Source organism: Schistocerca nitens, chromosome 4 (genome assembly GCF_023898315.1).
Source record: "Schistocerca nitens isolate TAMUIC-IGC-003100 chromosome 4, iqSchNite1.1, whole genome shotgun sequence".
Lineage (NCBI taxonomy): Eukaryota > Metazoa > Arthropoda > Insecta > Orthoptera > Acrididae > Schistocerca > Schistocerca nitens.
The window spans coordinates 146,906,791-146,929,798 of record NC_064617.1 but is presented as its reverse complement, the minus strand read 5'-3'; the positions used below and the strand labels follow the sequence as shown (position 1 = coordinate 146,929,798).

General features: G+C 36.9%; 1 protein-coding gene across 1 annotated transcript in view; it reads right to left on the bottom strand.

Annotated features, from left to right (window-relative positions):
- Positions 1–23,008, bottom strand: part of LOC126251685 (A disintegrin and metalloproteinase with thrombospondin motifs adt-1-like) — a 167,850-nt gene that overhangs the window by 106,941 nt on the left and 37,901 nt on the right. The window contains exons 2-5 of the mRNA XM_049952272.1: positions 18,623–18,827; positions 16,858–17,024; positions 5,605–5,866; positions 5,025–5,130 (exon numbers count right to left, since the gene is read on the bottom strand). Of these exons, the coding sequence (XP_049808229.1) occupies positions 5,025–5,130; positions 5,605–5,866; positions 16,858–16,995 (506 nt within the window). The 5' untranslated portion in view covers positions 16,996–17,024; positions 18,623–18,827. The remainder of the gene's footprint in view (positions 1–5,024; positions 5,131–5,604; positions 5,867–16,857; positions 17,025–18,622; positions 18,828–23,008) is intronic.

The window sequence follows — 23,008 nt, the reverse complement described above, 5'->3', positions numbered from 1 at the left end:
GGAACTACATTTTTTGCAGCAGAAAATGGGATTCACTGTGTTTTTTTCAAAGTTTAGAGCAAGCCCATTTGCAGAAAACCAATTCATGACTTTTCCAAAGACCTTATTTGTATCATTTTCAATTGGAGTTTCTTTTAGTGGATTAATAATTATGCTCGCATCATCAGGAAACAGTGTCAGTTCAGCTTCTTGTTTCAGATAAGAAGGGAAGTCATTCACATATATCAAGAACAGAAGGGGACTCTTGATTGAACACTGTGGAACACCTAACGTAATTTCACCCCAGTTAGATGGAGTGGCAAACTTATTTAAATCACTTGACCCATATAAAGAAACTTTTTGTTTCCTGTTCTGTAGGTATGACTTAAACCACTCATATGATATTCCATTTATACCATAGAATTGTAATTTCTGTAACAGAATGTCATGGTTAACACAGTCAAGTGCTCTGGACAACTCACAGAAAATTCCTATTGGTGACATTTTACTATTTAAAGACTCTATTATGTAGACAGTGAAATTATATATTGCTGTGTCTGTGGAACAGCATTTTTGAAATCCGAACTGTGATTTACTAAGTATCCCATTACTGTTGAGATGGCTAACCACTCTTGAGTACATTATTTTCTTGAAGATTTTTGAAAATGCTGTAAGCAAGGATACTGGCCGATAATTATTGACATCTGTGGTGTCCCCCTTTTTGTAGAGAGGCCTACCAATGGCATATTTTCACCTGTCTGGGAAAATACCTTGAGTTAGTGATGCATTACACATGTGATGCAGAACATCAGCTGTAATTGCTCCACATTGTTTTAATATCTTATTAGAGATGTCATCTACTCCAACAGAACATTTATTTTTCAAAGATTTAATAATTTTACTTATTTCACAAGAGGTTGTTAGGTGAAAATCTGACCAAAATTTTTCAAAACTGACTCTTCCATGTACTGCCTGGCTTTTTCTTTTGAACTATTCTCACCAATTTTTTCACTTACACTTAAGAAATGGTTGTTAAATACATTAGGTACTTGTGTACTGTTGGTTAGGATGGTCTCATTCTCTTTAATAGTAATACCACCTACCCCAGTGGTTACTTTTCCTGTCTCCCTTCTAACAACATTCCATATTGATTTAATTTTATTGCTGGAGTTGTTAATTTCTTCTCTAACATAAAGATTCCTTGTTTCTTTGGGAAACAATGCTCAAAAAGGGGTATAAATTTATCAAGAAATATGTTGCATGTATCATTAGCATTTGGCTCATTATAAATATCTCCCAATTAACATTTTTTAAACTTTCTGTGAAGTGCTCCATAGATACTGGCTGGAGCAACCTCACACTTTTACTTAATGGTTTCTGAACTGTACACCTTGTTAGGTTTTGTAAGTTACTCAGTTGTGCATCATGGGCTGACAATCCATTTACCACAGGGAAAGCATGTGTTTGTTTTGCATCCTCTTTCTGTACAAATACATTATCTATTAGAGTGCTACTGTCTTGAGCTATACATGTAGGGAAATTTACCACTGATTCTAAGTTATATGTTGTTAATAACACTTCTAGTTCATTTTTCCTATCAGAATTACTTACAAAGTTTACATTGAAATCACCACAGATTAATAACTTCTTCTTTTTGTCTGGCTGACAGCATAATACGGAGTCAAACTTTTTTATGGATAGCTCCCAGTCTCATAATTGGGACCTGTATACTGTTGCTAATACCAATACTACAGTATCTAGCTGAAGTTCACATGCACAAAACTCAAAGTGCTTATTGTCACAAAATTTACTTACTTTTAAAGTTTTGTATTTATACCCTTTTACTATGAAATGGCAACTCCTCATTTACCCATCCTAGATCTACAAGTGTGTTGTTGTTGTCTTCAGTCCTAAGACTAGTTTGGTGCAGCTCTCCATGCTACTCTATCCTGTGCAAGCTTCTTCATCTCCCAATACCTACTGCAACCTAAATCCTTCTGAATCTGCTTAGTGTATTCATCTCTTGGTCTCCCTCTACGATTTTTACCCTCCACACTGCCCTCCAATACTAAATTGGTGATCCCTTAATGCCTCAGAACATATCCTACCAACCAATCCCTTCTTCTAGTCAAGTTGTGCCACAAACTCCTCTTCTCCCCAATTCTATTCAATACCTCCTCATTAGTTATGTGATCTACACATCTAATCTTCAGCATTCTTCTGTAGCACCACATTTCAAAAGCTACCATTCTCTTCTTGTCCAAACTATTTATTGTCCATGTTTCACTTCCATACATGGCTACACTCCATACAAATTTTTTCAGAAACGTCTTCCTTTCACTTAAATCTATACTTGATGTTAACAAATTTCTCTTCTTCAGAAACGCTTTCCTTGCCATTGTCAGTCTACATTTTATATCCTCTCTACTTCGGCCATCATCAGTTATTTTGCTCCCCAAATAACAAAACTCCCTTATAACTTTAAGTGTCTCATTTCCTAATTTAATTCCCTCAGCATCACCCAACTTAATTAGACTACATTTCATTATCCTCATTTTGCTTTTGTTGATGTTCATCTTATAGAGCCGGCCGCGGTGGTCTAGCGGTTCTGGCGCTGCAGTCCGGAACCGCGGGACTGCTGCGGTCGCAGGTTCGAATCCTGCCTCGGGCATGGGTGTGTGTGATGTCCTTAGGTTAGTTAGGTTTAAGTAGTTCTAAGTTCTAGGGGCTTATGACCTAAGATGTTGAGTCCCATAGTGCTCAGAGCCATTTGAACCATTTTTTCATCTTATAGCCTCCTTTCAAGACACTGTCCATTCCATTCAACTGCTCTTCCAAGTCCTTTGCTGTCTCTGACAGAATTACAATGTCATCAGCAAACCTCAAAGTTTTTATTTCTTCTCCATGGATTTTAATACCTTCCCTGAATTTTTCTTTTGTCTCCTTTACTCCTTGCTCAATATACGGATTGTGTACAAGTGTAAGATGCTAAATTATACCTATTTATACTGACACTATCCATCCCCACAGTTACATGGTGTTCAGACAGACAGAGTACATCAATCTCATTATTATTTTTGAGGTCATCTAAACACACTAATAGCTCATCTACTTTATCTTTTATTCCCCTGAGATTTCTATGAAGCAAGTTGTACTGCCCTTAGCTTTGCCCCTATTTACTGTACATGAAGTTTCTTTTATTCTATTTATGTTGGTTGTTGTTTGTCTGGACGTTGGCTTTAACCTAAAAAACCTGTCTGCCTGGACCCATTAACCACAGGGACCACCCCTTGTGTGACTGTGGTCCTCCTTACAGTTTCTGATAATAGAGAATCTATTAGACAGGTCCTTAGCTCTCTGACTGAACAGTGAGATGACAGCTTGTAGGGGACTGGAGCATTGTGTTGCAGTTGCTTTGTCTGTTTGCTCATTTTTGCAGCTAAGTATGTCCCCCATTACCCATCAGAATGATATTTGGTTCTCCATTTGTTTACAGAAGAGAAAATTAACCCTGTATTTTTTGCTAGGTATGTTAGTTACAGTTTTTCTAATGTGCTGAGAGAAGTGAAGCAGAAATTTATTTGTTCAAAGATGCTTAACCTTTTGCACCACCATAAAGATTACATACAATTTGGCACTAACTACTGTGAATGTACTGGAAAGTTGAAATCTAAAGACATGATTTGGGGGAACTACAGAGTATTCATTGGTGTCACCTTGTTGTCTCGCCTCTCTTTGTGGCTAGTGATATTCAAGCAGCAACTGCCAAACTTAAATTTGGACCTTGCCATACAATTATCACTAGTCATCTCTTGCAGCAGTGACTATTGCAACCACTTGAAGATGTCAAATAGTTGCTTCAATAAAATATACTGGGTATTTTAAAATGTTATGTGTTGTTTACATTTCCTCATAGTGGTTCACCAGCACTGAATTTATTAAAAGATTGTGTCATTTTCCACTTCTTCTGAATTAATTTTATTTGTTCAACAACTAGTTTCAACCTTCTAGGCCATTCCTAAGTGATTTTGTGTTTCTGCAATAGAAAACTATGTCTTATATATTGACTTGTCAAGGCATCAAACCAATACGATAGCATTTGTGAACCGAAACAAATAGAAAATACAAATTTCAAGAGACTGACACTTCAAAATGTAGGACATAGTTTTCTATTGCAGAGCCAGAAAATCATCTGAGAATGGTGTAGAACGAAGAAACTAGTTGTGAACAAATCAAATTAATATGGCAAAAAAGGAAAATGACACTGTCTTTTAAATATATTTACATTCATTACACTGACCAATATCAGCATATTCGTTTGTACATCTGAAGTTTGTGTTGAATTTGTCCAAAATAAGTGATCATTTGCACAACTAGCTCCTCTCTAATACCATCTGGGTGGTATACTTAATGTTCTTCAAATTCCCTCATAGAGTGAAGTGCAAGGACATTAATTAGAGCAGTGTTGCTCATGATTCAATACATCCTGTTATTCTTGTTTATAGTGTGCAGTAGACGGTGTTCAGGTATGCTGATATATCTAAGCTGCAATATAGTGGAGAGCCACTTTACCCTGAATTATTGTCAGTATATTCTCAATGAGGAACAGAAGCTGGACTTAAAGGATACTGCATAAGATGCTTCAACAGAAACTGCAGTTTGTACCTTGAGGATGACAGGGACATTGCCCACAGAAATATCAGTGGTTTGAACAGATTTTCCATTTAACATTACTAATGATCTATTCAAAAAGTTTATGTGCCAGGAAAGCTTAGAGATCACAAGGACCTATAATTTTTAAAGAATAAGTCAGTATGAATTACAGATAGACTGGAACTGCACAGTAGTTCTTGTGCTGTAGGGCATATTGTTATGCCCTTTTGCTTAAGGATTTACCCTATTACAGAATTTTATTGGAGAAATAAGCAAGTGTATGCATTTCATAGTGGTTAATCCATAATTTATGAGCATTTTTAACACATCTGGTTAATGTTCGAAATGATATACCAAGATTATGTTTAGGCCTATACTGCAGTTTTCCTCACTTGTGTCCAATCTCATGAGCCACAACATAAACACTTTCAAAATGGCGTCCCTCATTCACAGTACAGCTGCTTGTTGGAGCACACATACCAGCAACAGGAGCCAGGCCTGAAACAAATAATTTTTCTTAATTTATCTGGCCATTGCGAGAATGAAATGAATTTGTATATAATAAAATATTTACTTTGTTTCCAGAGGCAAGTTTAAGGGAAGAAATGGTGTAGTAGATGAAAAAAGACAATGGACAGTTCCTGTCCCCGTATCAACTAATGAAAAGCCCTATTACTAATCATTTTGAAGGCTTTAATGTGTTGACATAAGAAGAGAAATTGCCTGTTGATTTTTTTGCGTCTACCACAACCCTAAAATTTACCACTTAAATATTGGAAATGAATATTTTCTAATGGAGGGACTCTTTAATTTCTGTAAGTTTACTGGCTTATTTATAATTAGAGCCTAATTTGCTAATATTCAGCATCTGTTAGAGACACATCAGAAACTGTAAAAGAAGATTACATACAAAAAGCAAAAAAACTGCACATTTGAAACACCTTCACTACCTAATGATTTGCAAGAACTCACCAACTACTTGACTGCTGAGCTTTCCATTTTTGCTGACAACGTAGAGATCCAGACCAGTAAGAATGAGAGCATGATCCCAATGGAATGGATCAGAATCTGTGCCAGTATTTTGAGTACTCTGCCATGAACAGAAACTACTGAGAAATGTATCAATGTTGTGGTGACGATGAAGACCTGGCGGATCTGTGTGGAGGATTTCCAATCTCTTGAGCACAAAATTCACATGCCTACCCAGAGATGGATCATGATATAATAACTGAACCTGAAAGAAGGAATGAAAACTCTTACACACTTATCAAGTATCAGTACAAAATTTGAGGAGGTATTTGCACAGTTAATAAATGCAATTATTTTGTTGGATAGGAACATTACTGACCAGGAGCTGCATTCATTTCAATTTACAACAATTTTACAACTCACTAAAAAAGTAAATTAGGCTAAAGTTTAATGTCCTGCCAACAATAAAGTCACTAGAAATGTAAATTACAAATGAAAGTCAAAAAGAATGCTGTCCACTTCTAAATTCGTAATAAAATAGAGTCCTGTTGAAGGTATTGTGCTGATGGAGATTCATATGCAACGTGGAGTATTTTGTCTTTTTGTTGAGTGTTAACTTGATACCACTGTGGCAAAAGACCACACCATAATCCAATTAAGTATGATACACCTGCGATCCGTAAAGAGGCACACTGTGATGGAATGTGACTCCCTCTCCCCATCTCCTATCCACCGCCAAACTCGGACCAATGCACAGAGAATGGTTAAAACTATCTCTAGCTTCAGTAGCATATGTCTAATGAGAGCACAGATTAGTTCCAGGAATGTGTAGTTGTTAATGGTGTCATATAGTCTCCTAACTGAATTGGCTAAGCAAAATTCTCCACAGGTTTGTGATTAAACACACTACTTATGATTTGTGGGGTAATATTTCTAGTCTGCATTTTATTAGGCAATCATAAAGTAATGTGGTACAGTGACTTAGACTAAGGGAAAAAGAGACTTAGACTAGGGCAGCTATTCGAGGGAAATGTTGTGGTTGAATATAGATATAAATCAGCAGCATATTGTAACAGTTTAACAATGATTGGTGAAGGAGTTCCAATGCTACCATATCAATTTATGTTGCTGATGTTAAGTTAATGTGGCTGGGCTGCTGCACATTTTTATCAAAGTGGAACAGAAGTTTTTTGTTGAAACGTTTACCAGTGGGTTGAACATTTCAAAAGCAATTGCACATATGTGAAGCACGATGAAAGAGACTGATGGCAGGCCACATAAACTACTGATGCCAACAAGAGAAAGACCATGCTCTTGGTCTCAATATCTGATGAATGACTGTTAATGAAGTGGCAAACTAAATGCATATTAGTCATAATCCTACACACGAGATCAAACATAACGTGGTCTACGAGCTATGTCCCAGAACAAGAAAATAAAGAGGACAAGAACAATTGCTTGGTAATCTGACTGCACTTAATAGACTTCCAGGCTAATGGAGGTGAAACTGAAACTAAATGTGACTAGAGAAGAAACAGATTCATTACATTGAATGAGCAAGCAAAAGGCGGATTATGCTGCCAAAAAAATATTTATGAGTAGAAATTCATGTTCATGGCTTAAGGGATTCAAAATAACCAGTTTGGTAACATTAATTGAGAAAGGAGTTAACATAAAGTAAACCATTGCCCAATACAGTGGTATTCTTTGGAACAAGGTGAAGTATGATTGTTGCTAAAAAAAAAAAAAAAAAAAAAAAAAAAAAAAAAAAAAAAAGTATATAGATATCTCCGTGATATTGGGGAACTTGTGCAACAATGGACCAAGTGTGTTGTGAAGTCAGATGGTTATGTCAAAACTTGACATTACTGCAAATTTTGAATTATTATAACAAAATATAAAAACTGAATGCAAATAGTTAGTAACTAACTCTCATATGAAATATAATCTCCATATTAATGGCAATTCAAGTTGGAGATACGTAATTTCATTTAGCAGAAGTGGCATGGGTTGTGGATGAACAAGCAAAATTGGAGACTGAAGGAACTTACTGCTGTATTGAAAGGAAACGTATTACTCCAGATAGTGCTGTTGTAGGGAGGACACCTCTATTGTCAACGCCGTATAACTGGTGAAGTGGTAAGCAGCCCTGAATATTTGAAAATCGTATGAAGGTTGGTCTTGCATTGAGAGATTGGTCATTTCAGATACGTGTGAAAATGGAATGATCATGCTGTGGGAGGTCGCTAGTGAAAATAATAATCGCAATAACACAACCCCAACTCATATCTCCCTGCCTCGATACAATACCTATGGGTAATCTTTTCGCAAAAATTGTAGTAATCAATAGCATATTTCTTTATGAAGGCAATGATGAGATGAACCATTTGTTGTCACATTTCCTGACAGTCTGGTGTCGTGGTGTGGCACAATTTTTTTTATATGATGTGTGCTACTTGTTAGTTTTATTCACAATTGCTTCAACAGCTCAGTGGTAGGACTCCGTTCATGAAGAACTGTGACCAGAGGTCATAGCACATGTTACGGGCATGATACAATCATGGGGCCCACATAAGCACACTGCCCAGTTTTTAACAGAAAACTTAAATGCTAACAGTTTTGAATTGAAAATAATAATACTGTTTAGGGTTTTGTGCACATGGTTGCACAGTCGTTTTAAAGCTATGGAAATGATAAGTCAGTGACATTTATTTCTATTTTCCAATATTTGATGAATATCAATTTCAAAATGATGGAGAGCAGCAATCAGTCATTGTTCCCTTTCTAGCAAGCAAATCCAGATTTCAGCTAGCAGCTAGCCATCGTCAGTGCAGTATTTCAAAGTTTTAACACATATCGTAGTATGTCAACCCCTGTTGTTTGGGCTTCTGTGACAGTTCATTCAAGACTTGAATCTGGATTTGCTTTCATAAAGCTAGAAAAGAAACAATGACTCACTGCTGCTCTCCATCATTTTGAAAGTGATATCGCAGTTGTCATGTGCATTACACATTTCTAATGGAAGGTAATTTGATTTGATGAATATATTCTTTGCTATGCTACTTTATTTAACCACATATTACTTATTACAAATTTGTACAAGAATTTTAGTTACATGTTCTGTTCTGCTGTTACTTATGAATAACTTGTACCACAATATTGGTCAACAGATACTGTTTGCCTTATAGTGTTACAAAACTCAGGTAAAAATCATTTTTTGATGCACTCACACACCAAATGTAATAGTACACTAAGCAAAACTGAATACCCTAAAAGCTGGAAAGCTGTTCATTTGCATTGAGGTTAGTGATCATGTAGCGCAATTTTTTTGTTCTTTCTTATTCCTGTTTCGCATACCTCTCACGGATTGTATTTTAAAGCTTTGCCAAACATTTGTCTACCATGGTTCAGCACATTTCTGCTTAGTTTTTATGTGTGCTTGACTTTTTGACTCATTCAGATATGACTATGAGCTCATTGAATCCCGATAAATGTCACGGTATCAGGTTTCCATAGCAGAGTCAGCAAAAATAGTCCTCTGACAACTGACAGCACCTGCAGCCAGTAGTCATCTGAAGTGCTGCTACAACACTGAGACCACAGAGATATATACACAAATCGCTTTGTGCTACTGGTTGAACTGGATGTGCGAAATAGCTAAGCTGGGCCCACTGCAACTATCATGGACCTTCTTTCACTAACTCTTCTTTAGCTTCCACTGCTAAACACAGGGTTTTAGTGTGTGGCACAGTTGTATAGAGCTAAATGTGAAAAAGCTTTTATATCCACAGATTTAAAATTATAAGTTTATAATACAATGTTTTTTATGTTTCAAGATAATCTGTAATATTTTGTAATCAGTATCCAGACAGTCTGTACAGATAAGTGTGTGCAACTGCATGCAACTGTCTTTTCTGCTTGTCAGTTAGAAGATCAATGGTAAAAACCTGGAAAAGTGGTTCCCAATGAGAACAGATATAGGAACACTGTGGTCATTTGGTCAGTTACAGTGTATACAAGTAACATGAACAAAAACTGTTAAAACCAGGCACTAGGATACAGGGCCTCAGGGAGCAGGAGACCCATAGTATGTGCTGTATGGATAAACCACTTCTACAACACAGAGCTTTTCATATGTGCTGCTGAGGTTTTACAGGACAACTATGGAAAAACTTTGAAACATACAGAAAAATGATGCATAGATATTTTCATGCTCCATGGATCATTCACATGATAAATCATAATGAGGTGGAATGACCCATTTTACATTCATTTCACAAATTAATTTGTAAATATGGCTAACATGCTGAATATATAAAAGTTCTCTCTCTCCCCCTTCACCCCACCTTTCTTTCATTCTTTATTTCTTTTTAAAAAAAAGAAAAAAAAATTGGTAATTCCTATCCATCACCTTTCACACATCGCAGTAATACAGATACTTCTATGGAATAGAATGAGTTGTTGAAGAGAAACTTTTTCAGTTTGTTTTCAAACTTTAGTTTGCTGCATGTCAGACATTATATAGCACTGGGTAAGTTATCAAAAATTTCAGTTGCACCATTGTGCGCCCCTTCTTGTGCAAAAGACAACCTTAATGTGCAGTGATGAATGCCATTTTCCATTCTGGTTGAACTGCAATGCATTATTTACAACAACTTCACAGGGGAATAAATATTCTGTGCAGTAGTAGTGAAAGTGTCTAACTCCATGTCTACAAAATGATCATGGGTGAGTGCCACATATTATTCTTACAGCATGTTTTTAGCAATGAAGTCTTTCTTTCTTAAAGATGAGTTACCTCAGAAAATTATTCCATATAACATTATTGCGTGAAAATATACAAAATATGTCAACTTACTGATTTGTCTCTCCCCATGATTTCCAGTGATTCTAAATGCAAATGTAACTGAACAAGGTTGTTTTAGGAGTTCTAAAATATGCTTTTTCCAGTTTAAATTCTTATCAATTTGGACACAAGTCACCATATGTTACACTTATCATTGCTGAACAAGGTTGTTTTAGGAGTTCCAAAATATGCTTTTTCCAGTTTAAATTCTTATCAATTTGGACACAAGTCACCATATGTTACACTTATCATTGGTGTAGTAACCTCTAGATATGCTGACCTGAATATGTTGTCTCTCTTTAAAATTTGAAGGTGAGAATTCACAGAAAACCAGTCAATGATACTTTTAAGAACAATGTTTACTATTTCTTTTGTTTCTGTATGTATGCTTGGATTGATTACAGTACTTGTGTCTTCTGCAAGAAGAAACAATTCTTCTTGTTGTATATTAGATGGAAGATAGTTAACATATTGGAGGAACAATAGTGGACCTGAGACAGAGAGTTGGGGAACTCCATACATGATTTCTCCACTGTCAGAATAATGTCCCTAGATTATATTGGTTGAATTACTAAGTGCAACTTTCTGCATTCTTTTTGTTAGATATGATGTTTTCCAATTTGGTTGGCTATACCATGAGTCCCATAAAACTTCAATTTATGGAAGAGAATACTGTGATTGGCACACAGTCAAATGCCCTAAATAGGCTGATAGGCTGTAGAAAATACCAAGTGGCATTATTTTATTATTTAATGCCTGTAAAATGTAGTGAGTGATCACATAACTGACAGTCTCAGTAGAACAATTTTTCTGAAATCCAAGCTGTGATTTGCTGATGATATCATTGTTGCTCAGGTGAGATACTTATCAAAATTTTGTATTCTACAATACATCACCTTCTCAAAGATTTTGGAAAATGATGTCAGCAGTGAAACAGGTTGGTAGTTCTTGACATCTCTCCTATTACCTTTCTTAAAGAAAGGCTTGACAATAGTATATTTCAGCCTCTTTGGAAAAATTCCTTGACTTAGTGATGCTTTACATATTTCAGATATGACATGGCTTATCATATGGGACCAAATCTTTTGTACTCTACTGGAAACACCATCAAAACCAGATGAGCTTTTATTTCTGAGAAAATATGTAATTTTATTAGTTTCAGAAAAGGAAGTCAGTGGTATATTCAAATGACTGAATTTCATGAGAGTTGCTTTATCAACACACTGCTGTGATTTCTCTCTTGAACTCTTTCTTCCTATAATTTCTACTGTATTTAACAAATGATTATTAAATATATTTGCTACCTGTGACTCATCTTTTACACAAGACAAAGGACAATCAGCCTCTACTAAAGTGACTGGTTGTCCTTTGTCTTGTGTCACTAAATTCCATATAATCACAACAAAGCGTGAGTCTATAAAGCAAATTGCAAACTGAAAAACAAAATTTCAGCAGGTTTAGATGAAGTACCACTTTGTATAATTAAGGACTGTGTAGAGAATGTAACATCATTGTTAGCTGACACTATAAACCAAACATTCAAATGGGATTGCTCTCCTTACTACTTAAAAAATGCTGAATTACTGTCTCTCTTCAAAGAAATGACACTGAAAATGTAGAAAATATAGGCCACTATCACTACTCTCTTGCTGTAGAAAGACAATACACTGAAGAGCCAAATAAACTGGTACACCTGCCTAATATCGTGTAAAGCCCCCGCGAGCACTCAGAAGTGCTGCAACACAACATGGCATGGACTCAGCTAATGTCTGAAGTAGTGCTGACGGGAATTGACACCATGAATTGTACAGGGCTGTCCATAAATCCGTAAGAGTACAAAGGGGAGGACATCTCTTCTGAATAGCATGTTGCAAAGCATCCCAATATGCTCAATAATGTTCATTCTGGGGAGTTTGGTGGGCAGCAAAAGTGTTTCAACTGAGAAGAGTGTTCCTGGAGCCACTCTGTAACAATTCTGGATGTGTGGGATGTCGCATTGTCCTGCTGGAATTATCCAAGACTGTCAGGATGCATAATGGACTTGACTCATGGAGATGATCCGACAGGATGCTTACGTATGTGTCACCTGTCAGAGTCATATTTAGAAGCATCAGGGGTCCCGTATCACTCCAACTGCACATACCCCGTACCATTACAGAGACTCCGCCAGCTTGAAAAGCCCTCTGCTGATGTGGATACATGTACACGTCCATCTGCTCAATACAGTTTGAAACAAGACTCATCCGACCAGGCAACATCTTTCCTGTCATCAACAGCCCAATGTTGGTGTTGACGGCTCCAGGCGAGGTGTGAAGCTTTGTATCATGCAGTCATCAGGGATACATGAGTTGACCTTAGGCACTGAAAGCCCATATCGATGATGTTTCATTTAATTGTTCGCATGCTGACACTTGTTGAAGGTCCAGCCTTTAAATCTGCAGCAATGTGCAGAAAGGTTGCCCTTCTGTCATGTTGAATGATTTTCTTCAGTCGTCATTGGTCCCGTACTTGCAGGATCTTTTTCTGGCCACAACAATGTTGGAGATTTGTTGTTTTAGCACATTCCTGATATTCACAGTATACACTTGTGAAATGGTCATACAGGAAAATCCCCACTTCATTGCTACCTCAGAGATGCTGTGCCCCATCGCTCATGCATTGATTATAACATCATGTTCAAACTCACTTAAATCTTGATAACATGTCATTGTAGCAGCAGCAACTGATCTAACAACTGCGCCAGACACTTGTTGTCCTATATAGGCATTGCCAACCGCAGTGCTGCATTGTGCCTGTTTACGTATCTATGTGTTTCAATAATCATGTCTATATCAATTTCTTTGGCACTTCAGCATAGAAACCTTGGTAAAAGACAGACTTATGAACTATTTCCAATGACCAATTCGGTTTATGATCAGGGAAAGTTACTGAACTGGCAACAACATATCTGACAAGACACTGGATGAAGGGAATTATACAACAGGTATATTCCTCGATCTAACAAAAGCTTTCTACACAGTTGACCACAAAGTACTGTTAAATAAGCTAGATGAAATGGAAATATGGGAGAGGTGAAAAAGTGTTTTTAGATTTATCTAGAAAATAAAGTGCAGTTGATGAAATTATACATATATCAAGTAGCTCCAAATATACTGAAAAACATACTTCTGACCCTAAATATATAAATACAGGGGCACCACATGGTAGCTGCTAGGTCCAGTACTGTTTACAGTTTACATAAATGATTTCCCACAAAGAATCAAGCATGGACAATCAATATTGTTTGCAGTTGACTGTAATGTACTGATCACTGACAAATGACTACAAAACTGAAGATACACTTAGCAGCATAAATGAATGGACAATAAACAATAGAGTCACTCTTACTATAAAGAAAATAGGCACTATGAACTTTGGTATAAGCAGAGAGCAAGATTACAGCAACCTGAAAATAAATAATGAAGTTATAAAATTTGTGGAAAGCACAACATTTCTAGGAATTCATGTTGATTGTCAATTAAGTTGGGAAGCACATGTAAAAATTCTTAGTGGTAGAATGTCTACAGCATGCTGTGCCCTTCGAATTCTTACATCAGTATGATATTTCACGAATCAGATCAGTATATTTTACTTATACTCAGTCTGTTATAGCTTTGGCATACTTTTTGGGGAGTGGATAAGAAAAATATTCAAACTGTATTCGTACTGAAAAAAAAAGCAATACGTGTAATGACTAAGAGTGGAAATGCAGCTCACTGACTCAACCTTTTCAAATTACTGGACATATAGCTGTACCTTGTGAATATATTTTTCAGAGTGTTATGTAAGTTAAAAAAAGTATGGACCACTATATTAAAAATTGCTTAGTACATGATTATAAAACCAGAAACTGCTACGATTTGTATTTGGACAGAAAAATAAGGCTAAAACTCAGTAGAGTTTATTGTACAATGTCATCATATTATGTAACAAATTACTGCAGTGTATAAAAGATATAGATATGATGAACTCTTTAAAAACAAAACTGAAATAGCTTTTACGTGGTAATGCAGTACCTAAACTACAACAAGATATGTGTTATAAGAAGTACCATTTATCATATGTATATAGAAGTAATAATTAACTATGACTATAAAAAAAAACAAGTATAATAAGATTTAAAAAATTCATTGCCAGTTACTGTTTAAGAAATTAATTTTAAGCCATAAGAATTTCAATGTTTTATATGATGAAATCCATACAATTTAAATTGTTTCATGGTTTAGTAAAGCAATCAATCTTAAGTCTGTTGTCGGTATTACTGATTTCTGACATTACATGCATATCCTTTGGTTTTTAGTAACTTTTCTTAGTAATTTTGAATAGTTTTTGTAGTGTGCAACCACCACAGGATCTCTGTATGTTCTTGCCAACACATACACTTCCATTTTCCTTTCACAAGATACTTTAATCCCTCTAGTCATCCATGGTTTTTTACATGGCTGTTTAATGCCCTTTCTGAGTAGCTCATGTGGAAAACTATTTTCAAATAGTGATATGAATTTGTCATGAAACAGATGAAATCTTGTGTTAGCATTTGGTTCATTGTAAATTTCATCCAAGGGCATCTCTGGTAAACAGTTCTTAAAAATATTTGTCCTGGAGTCATCAGTTATTCTAACTGTTGCCACTGAGGACGATCCATACTCTAAGACACCATTTTATTTATCCTAAAGAACAGTGCATTATGATCAGGGAGAGCATTTGTTGCTGGTTAAACAGTTATTTTCTTGCTTTGAGCATCACCAAAGAAAAAATTATTTATTATGGTCCTCTGTCTATCAGAGGATAGAGCATCTCTTCAAGTTTCAGTTCATAATATTCACTGTGATATAGTTGCAGAGCACACCATTATGGGCAGCCAAATCAGAACATGTAGGCAGATCATCCACTCCACACTGTTGCACTGAATTAGGTCATGCCTGGAGATAGACAAACCAATGAACAAGTTTCCAGAGCGGGTTGCTGCTGTTGAACTAGCAGTGAGTTCAACTAATTGCACAAACATGCTCTTCAACTCATATTGACATTTGCCGCATCACTAATGGCACCAATATTGAGCACATGTAATATGAGTTAAAAACTTGAAGAGATGCTGTGTCCACTGATATATGTATAAATTCTGTGTGACTTCTAGTTTTCGAGCACTCATCTTCTGAAACCTGGGGGTATGAATAACCCTGCATATATTTGCTCTTACCAGTGTCAGCTTGTAACCTTCCTTGTTCTGGGGTGTGTAGGCATTTCTCAAACATTATCACCCCATCTCTCTGGCCATGAACAACAGTTTTTAATCAAGATGATTCTATTAACAAATATGTTCTCTTCTAGTAAGATGTCGGGACGTAATACAAGGATCATTCAATAAGTAATACCCCACATTTTTTTCTCAGAACATTTATTGTTAAGAGTCAGAATCTGCTGACAATATACATTAACATGCCGTGTCCATGTCCTATTTTTCTACATAGTCTCCGTCATGTTCTATGGCTGTACACCAACATTGTGGAAGAGCATGTATTCCCTTCTGGTAAAAGCTATTGTCCTGTAGGCGTAGGATGTTTTCATTGCTTGACTGACACACTCTTCATCTTAAAAGTATGCTTCCCATAGAGAATCTTTAAGCGTTGACAATTCATTGAAATAGCCTTTCTTTGAATCTTGTGGTCCACTGTTAGCATTTGTGGAACCCATTGTGAGCCCCTCTTTGAATACCCAAGAGTCTCTATCATTGCAGACACATTTACAATGCTGACCAACAACTGTAGAGCCAATTGTCATGTTGTGCTATGCCAGTTGGCACAAATAATGGCATCTGCATGATTCATTATGTCTGGTGCAGTGGCTGTGATAGGATGACTGGAGCGTGGCTGCTCGTGGAGCTCTGTTTCTGCATTTCCTGAGGCTGTAACTTTCTTTACCCGTCACCCAACTGTACTCCTATCAACTGCAGAATCACCATACACTGCACACAAATGTTTATGGATGTTCACCACAGTTTCTTTTTCTGCATGCAAGAATTCAATAATAGCATGCTGCTTGTAACATGAGTCCTACTATGGCTCTGCCATCTGCCAGAACTATTCGAAACTTCACCGGTACACAGAAAAAACATTAAATATGAAGCACCAACAATGACGTTTGTCTATGTATATTAATGGCTTTTCAAAAAAAAGCGGGGCATTACTTATTGAACGACCCTCGTATCTTCTTTGGCAGGCATATTTCGACAGCAATACTCAGATTTCTACTAGTGTGTATCTGTAAACCTACTTATTTTGGCACAGTTACTGAATGAAAACCAAGTATACTAAACTGCAGAAAACTTCACATGGCATTATGTCAACAGTTTCAGCAGCAATGGTACTTACAGCATTTATCATGGCAAGAACAACACGGACAAGCTCGTGCTCAGTGTCACTGGGGAAGTTGTGAGTCATGTGCTGAAACAGATCCCTGTCGATGAAAACTGCTGTCTCCACATGAACAGGTGTCGCAGGCAGTGGCATCAAGGCACGTTTCCTTCTCAACTTCAAACCTATAGAATGCAGCTCACTTGAGAAAATCGTGTTGTGATGGTATGCACTCAGTGTAGCAATTTCATTTATCCATTTAAACAGAGAGCATAATTGTGACTGCATTACTTGTGGAAAAAGTCATCTTTCAGTTAAAAGTTATCACCATACAATGAAGGCTTTCATAACCAGTTGTAGATGCTGATGAATTTTCCCAGTTGTATAGTCATGTACGATGAAACTTCTCCATTCCTGACATTTCATCCAGAGCTATGTTGGACATTGTCAAAGGTGCTTTTGGTCCTGCTGAATCTTGCCAGTTGACAGGTTGGACATTGGAGAGTGACATAAATACTGTGGTAGAAGTTTACTCTTGATTGGCCTGATGGACTATGACCATAGAAACTGGAAGATTCATCAGCAGCTAAAAATGGCCATTTTATTGAAACTACTTGGTTATATACCTCAAACCTACAAGTGCTCACACTCAGTGACTTAACATCAGTTTTATATGCAGTGCCTGTGTATGTAGCTTTCGCTTGGCCCATGTAATAAAGACACAAGTAACTGTAACTGTCTTTACAAAAGCTACTTATTTGTGTTATAATGACTGCATAGAATTGGTACACAATTAATATATGTTGAACTTTTCTGTCAATTTTAAGTACACTCCCATTAATACTCATACGGTGCAGTATGTGCTGTTTTTAAAATTCCTGGCAGATTCGAGACATGGCAGCAGATAGTTAATTGTTCTAGGATAGCTCAGTTAGCAACAGCATTGCCTGTGCAAGCAGTGTTAATCTGCCAGAGTTAGATAAGAATGACCAGAGTACCAGCAGTGAATTTCATACATATTCTTACACCTTATGATAATATCAGAATTACTGTTATTTCCAGTTTACTTATTTGTATTGTTTAGGTATTGCACTTAGTGAAGAATGGATTATGAAAACAAACAAATCGTCATACATGAAAGTCTCAATGGCTTGTGCAAAGAGAAAATGCATCAGCAGCATACAATCGAATTTGGAATCACATTCGCACAATTGCAAAATATTATATATTACATAGAGCCTCTACTCCTATGTATGATATCCCTGACGATTACTTACATGATTTCTATGGACAATTTTGCTTTGATTTGGAGTAAATTAAAAGGTATAAGTAAAAATAAACATATCATGATTACTGGATTTTGGGTTTGTAAAACGCAGTTTTGAAATATTTTCACAAAACAAGATTATGGTCATAGATAAAGTGATTTGTGAACTTGCCAGCAAAATTCACAGCAATATCATTTAATTGCAGATGACAGTAAGGGATAGAGAGTTCTACATAACCCAACAATGTAAACAAAAGTAAGTTCTGACAACAACAGAAAAAAACTGTTCAACTATTTTTATGTGTAATTTTGTTAGAATAATTATTGCATAAAATACATTTACATCTTGCAGAGCTGAATAAAGAGCACCCAGTGACAGTGGCAGAAAGGAGCTGAAACATGTTTGGATTTATATAAAAAGTGGTTTACATAACAAACAGACCTGAAATCCAGCAATTTTGACTGCAAACATGGCCACTGCAACAGATTCAAAAGCAAATGATGAATAAAACATACCTGCATTTACATTTCTCTTATTGGATGACTTCGACCAAATTGTGGAATTATGATCAGCAAATCTGCGGCTAATATAAGCATTTGTATGGAATCCAGACCTCAGGTGAATTAATATGTGTGGCTTATCACCAGAGACAGAGAAGAACCGCGATGGCAGTGGTTGTATCAAGTAGTGCTTCCCACCTGGAGATACAATTAGGCCCCTCTGTAACAAGAGCATTACAATTATCATCAATGAGTAGTTTATAGCTAACTTCAAAGATTTCGTAAATGCAGACAGATGTGTATGCTAAGTGACAATATAGGTTAGGAGGCTGCAGCTGACTGACAATGAAAGCTCATCAGTACCTCCAGTTTCCTTCATTCTGTGCCATTTCTCCAGCCCTGTAAGAAAAATAAGGTGGGTGGCTGGGGCGTGAGGTGCCACTGACAACGAGATAATTAAGGATACCAGCTGTGTCCTTTCAAAAGAAACAATTCTGTTTCACCCCAACATGATTTAGGAAAATCAAAACCACTAAAATCTGGATGACCAGAAAAGGATGTGACCTGACAGGAGTTTACTAACTACTGCAATCCTCTCTAACTAAGCTGATCAGGGTACCAGAAAAAAAGAACATACTACTCAGAGAGAAGATAACTTAATTGCCCGGGCTTACATAACCATTAGTGTCAATTCATGAAACAGAGAAAATCACATCTACCCAATGCCAGATGCCGAAATCTGTGCACTATTATTGGCTAACACATGCTAACACTGTCTTAAGTTCATGTGTATATTCTTGATAAAATGCATATCATATTTTTCTATAGGATAGTCAGTCATCCACTGCACTGTTTGGTAGGATAATTTCCACAAACCAATTTATTAATTTCCTATTTCTTTCCTTTTCCATCTCTGAAGCCAAGATCCTTATGCTTGCTTGTGCAGTAGTGCTCAGGCCAGGAGTAGGCAGTCAAATTTTGGTGGCCAACAGGTAGAGGGGAGGGATGACATATGATAGGAAGTCATATGTTTTAATTATCACATCAAAAAAATCAAGCTGCAACCACAAAAACTGGTGACTGGTTTAGTTCTCTTCAACATACTGACCCTTCACTGTGACACTTCCTTCCCAACGATAAGTGACACAGTGGAGACCTTTTTCACAGAAGTTTAAGTTTTGACTGTCTGGGAAATGTCCCAATTCAAAAAACACTTATTTGTCATTCTGAAAAACGAGACACACAGTGGTTATTTCACCTAAGGAAAGAAGAAGAACTCTGGGAAGGGGTGAGAGGAAGGACGGGAGGGGGGCATGTCACGAGAGTATAAGGGTAAGTCCAAAACAAGCAGCTTGTGTGACAGTCTCCTGTACAGAATGAGCAGATTCAGCATTGTAGAGCAGAAACACTCCCTTGGACAGCTTCCTTTAATCTCAGGAGATTGAGCATAATCTTTTTGCACCATATCATGGAAATCCCAAGAAAACAGCATCATTTTGCCCAATGATGGTTGAGTCTTCCTCTTTTCTGGTGGTGGTGAATCCACATCCACTGCTTTCTTTGCTACTTTGTCTAAGGGTCATGGTGACACACTGAGTGGCTACAGAAGTCATCTGGACTGGCCTGACACAGCAGCAATATTTCCACTGCTGCCTAAGTTCAGTGGTCTTATTGAGTGAGTGTGAACAGTCACAGAATCCAATGGTCACCAACCTTTGTCATATTCAAGATGTGATACAAGATTTTGAACGCTGATCCATGACTGACTTTCACTTTTCCTACTATCACCTCATATGTGATACACTGGCCTTTGATCACTGGTGCCTCCCCTTGTGTGAACATCTGTTTTTCACTGGAAGATGGTGTGCCATTTGCTTTTTTTTTTATCAAACTTATTTGACCACAATGGAATCATCTGTGCCACCTAACCAGTGTGTCATTCCATACAATGATGCATGTGAGTCTAAAATGTGTCGCTAGATTGAAACAGTGCCCAGGAAACATCATTTGTTCCTAGGCCCACTATTTTCCATGTACAATACTCTTCCCTACACCAGTATTTCACTTAGCACTGTGACTGGGAATACAGATCTGCATGGTATGGCCACCCAAGCATATAAATGGGAGGAATATCATTCAGCCATTCCTGCCTACATTTAGTTACTTTTATCTTAGCAAAAGGTCTTTCACTTTCTGTCTTGAATTGTCCACTGTCATGTAGTTTACTGGCACTGCCTGTGGGCTCATGAAAAGTGCTGGAGTTGTTATTGACAGCAGGCCTTACAATTTTCGAGACTCTTGGTTTTCATGTTTATTTTTGTCTCCAAATAGCTAGCTGAAAAAGTTCAATATTAGTATACAGAGTAGTCAAAAACAGTCTGAAAAGCTTGTAAGTATATTGCAGGGGAAGTTGTACTGATAAATAACTGTTAAGAAGAAAATTCAATACGTTGCACCATTTCTGAGTTATTTAGCATTGAAATTAGCCACTTAGAACATTGCACGCACAATATTCAAGCAACTGCACATGCTAAAATGTGGTAAGGCACAGAAAGCTGTGGGTCCAAGAGTAACCACTTGTTGAAATGCTCATTACCAGTTAAAATGATAAATTTAAGCTAGGCAAGCAAAGGCTACATTTGTTGGATTTGAGGAAACCAATGTAGAACACTTTTGGTAACCCAACCTCTTGCAGACTGCTTGAATTTGTGCATGCAATGAGTGGATTGCCTAATGTAAGTGCTAAATAATTCGCAAATTCAGGAATGTATCAAATTTTTTTCTTAACAATTATTTCTCAGCACAGCTTCCCATGCAATACTCATACAAGCTTTTCAGACTGTTTATGAGCACCCGATTTATAAACATGTAGTTCTTTGGGGTGAGTGTGTAGCTGCCATCTTGCCTTTGTTCAAAAGTATCCAAATGATCTGAATTTTGCACCATGCTCAAAAGTATCCAAATGATTTGTATTATTTATCAAAATATTTGAGCTTAGTTTAAATTGTGTAAATTGGCTTCATATTCAAAGGTATCCGAATGATGTGAATTTTGTGTATGTTCAAAAGTATTTGACTATTTATCAGAAGTTCATAAACATATTGGCAAACAAACCTGGGGTTACGTGGCACTACTGATGTGACTTATGCAGCATGCACCCCCTCTGCAATGTTAATTTCATGACTAAAATGTATGTTAAAAACTGTCAGCAACTTGCACGGGCACACACACACACAATATTTGTGGCATGTGTCACAATGTCATTTCCAACTTTAAAAAAACATAAAGTGTGTAACTTACAGTAAATCTACATCTAAAATGTTTCCGCAACACAATGTTTGTGTCAAGTGTCGCAATGTTATTTTCATGTCCAAAATATTGTTGAAACATGTAAGGGGTGTAACCTACAGTATTTCCACATCTCAGCTGTTCTATAACTGTACAAAACAAATGTTCTGTACTAAAATAACATGCTGAACAGGCTGTTGACATGTCATCCTAGGCCTAAACGAGACTGTGTACAAAAACGAACCTGACCAAGCGTAATTATGGGGTGGGTGGGTGGGGGAAGATAGGGGTGGGAGATAACAACAATCAGTCTCATAAATACCACATGTCCCTCCATATCCGCATCCAGTGACACCTGTTGGCTGATGGTGACAAGGCGGTCGGTCGGTAGCATTGGGCCTTCATGGCCTGTTCAGGCGGAGTTTAGTTTAGTTTTTTAGAGATGACAAAAAAAATGTTCAAATGTGTGTGAAATCTTATGGGACTTAACTACTAAGGTCATCAGTCCCGAAGCTTGCACACTACTTAACCTAAATTATCCTAAGGACAAAGACACACACCCATGCCCGAGGGAGAACTAGAGATGACAACAAATACAATATTTATGTCAAGTGTCACTATGTTATTTTACTTTTAAGATGCCCATCAATATATGTTAAGATGTGGCTTACTGTATTTCCATGTCTGAAATTGTCAAAAAATATGTCAGCAACACATTGTTTATACCAAGTGTCATAATCTTATTTTCACATCTAAAATGTCTCACAAAATAAGCAAAGGATGTTGGCATTTCAGTTTTATGCTTACTGGAGGCTATGTTAGTGGTAGTACATAGACCAAACTGTCATTATCCAACATTTTTCAAAATTTTTCAGTAACGCTTCACCTCACCAAGCACCATTTTAGGGGAGAAAGGAAGAAGATAATGCATCATGCTCTACTCTAGAAAATGCTAACTTATGCTATCACAGAGTAAAGACTATACATATGTTGCTACACTACGTGATCAAAAGTATTCGGACACCTGGCTGAAAATGACTTACAAGCTCTTGGCTCCCTCCATTGGTAATGCAGGAATTCAGTATGGTGTTGGCCCACATGTAATCTTGATGA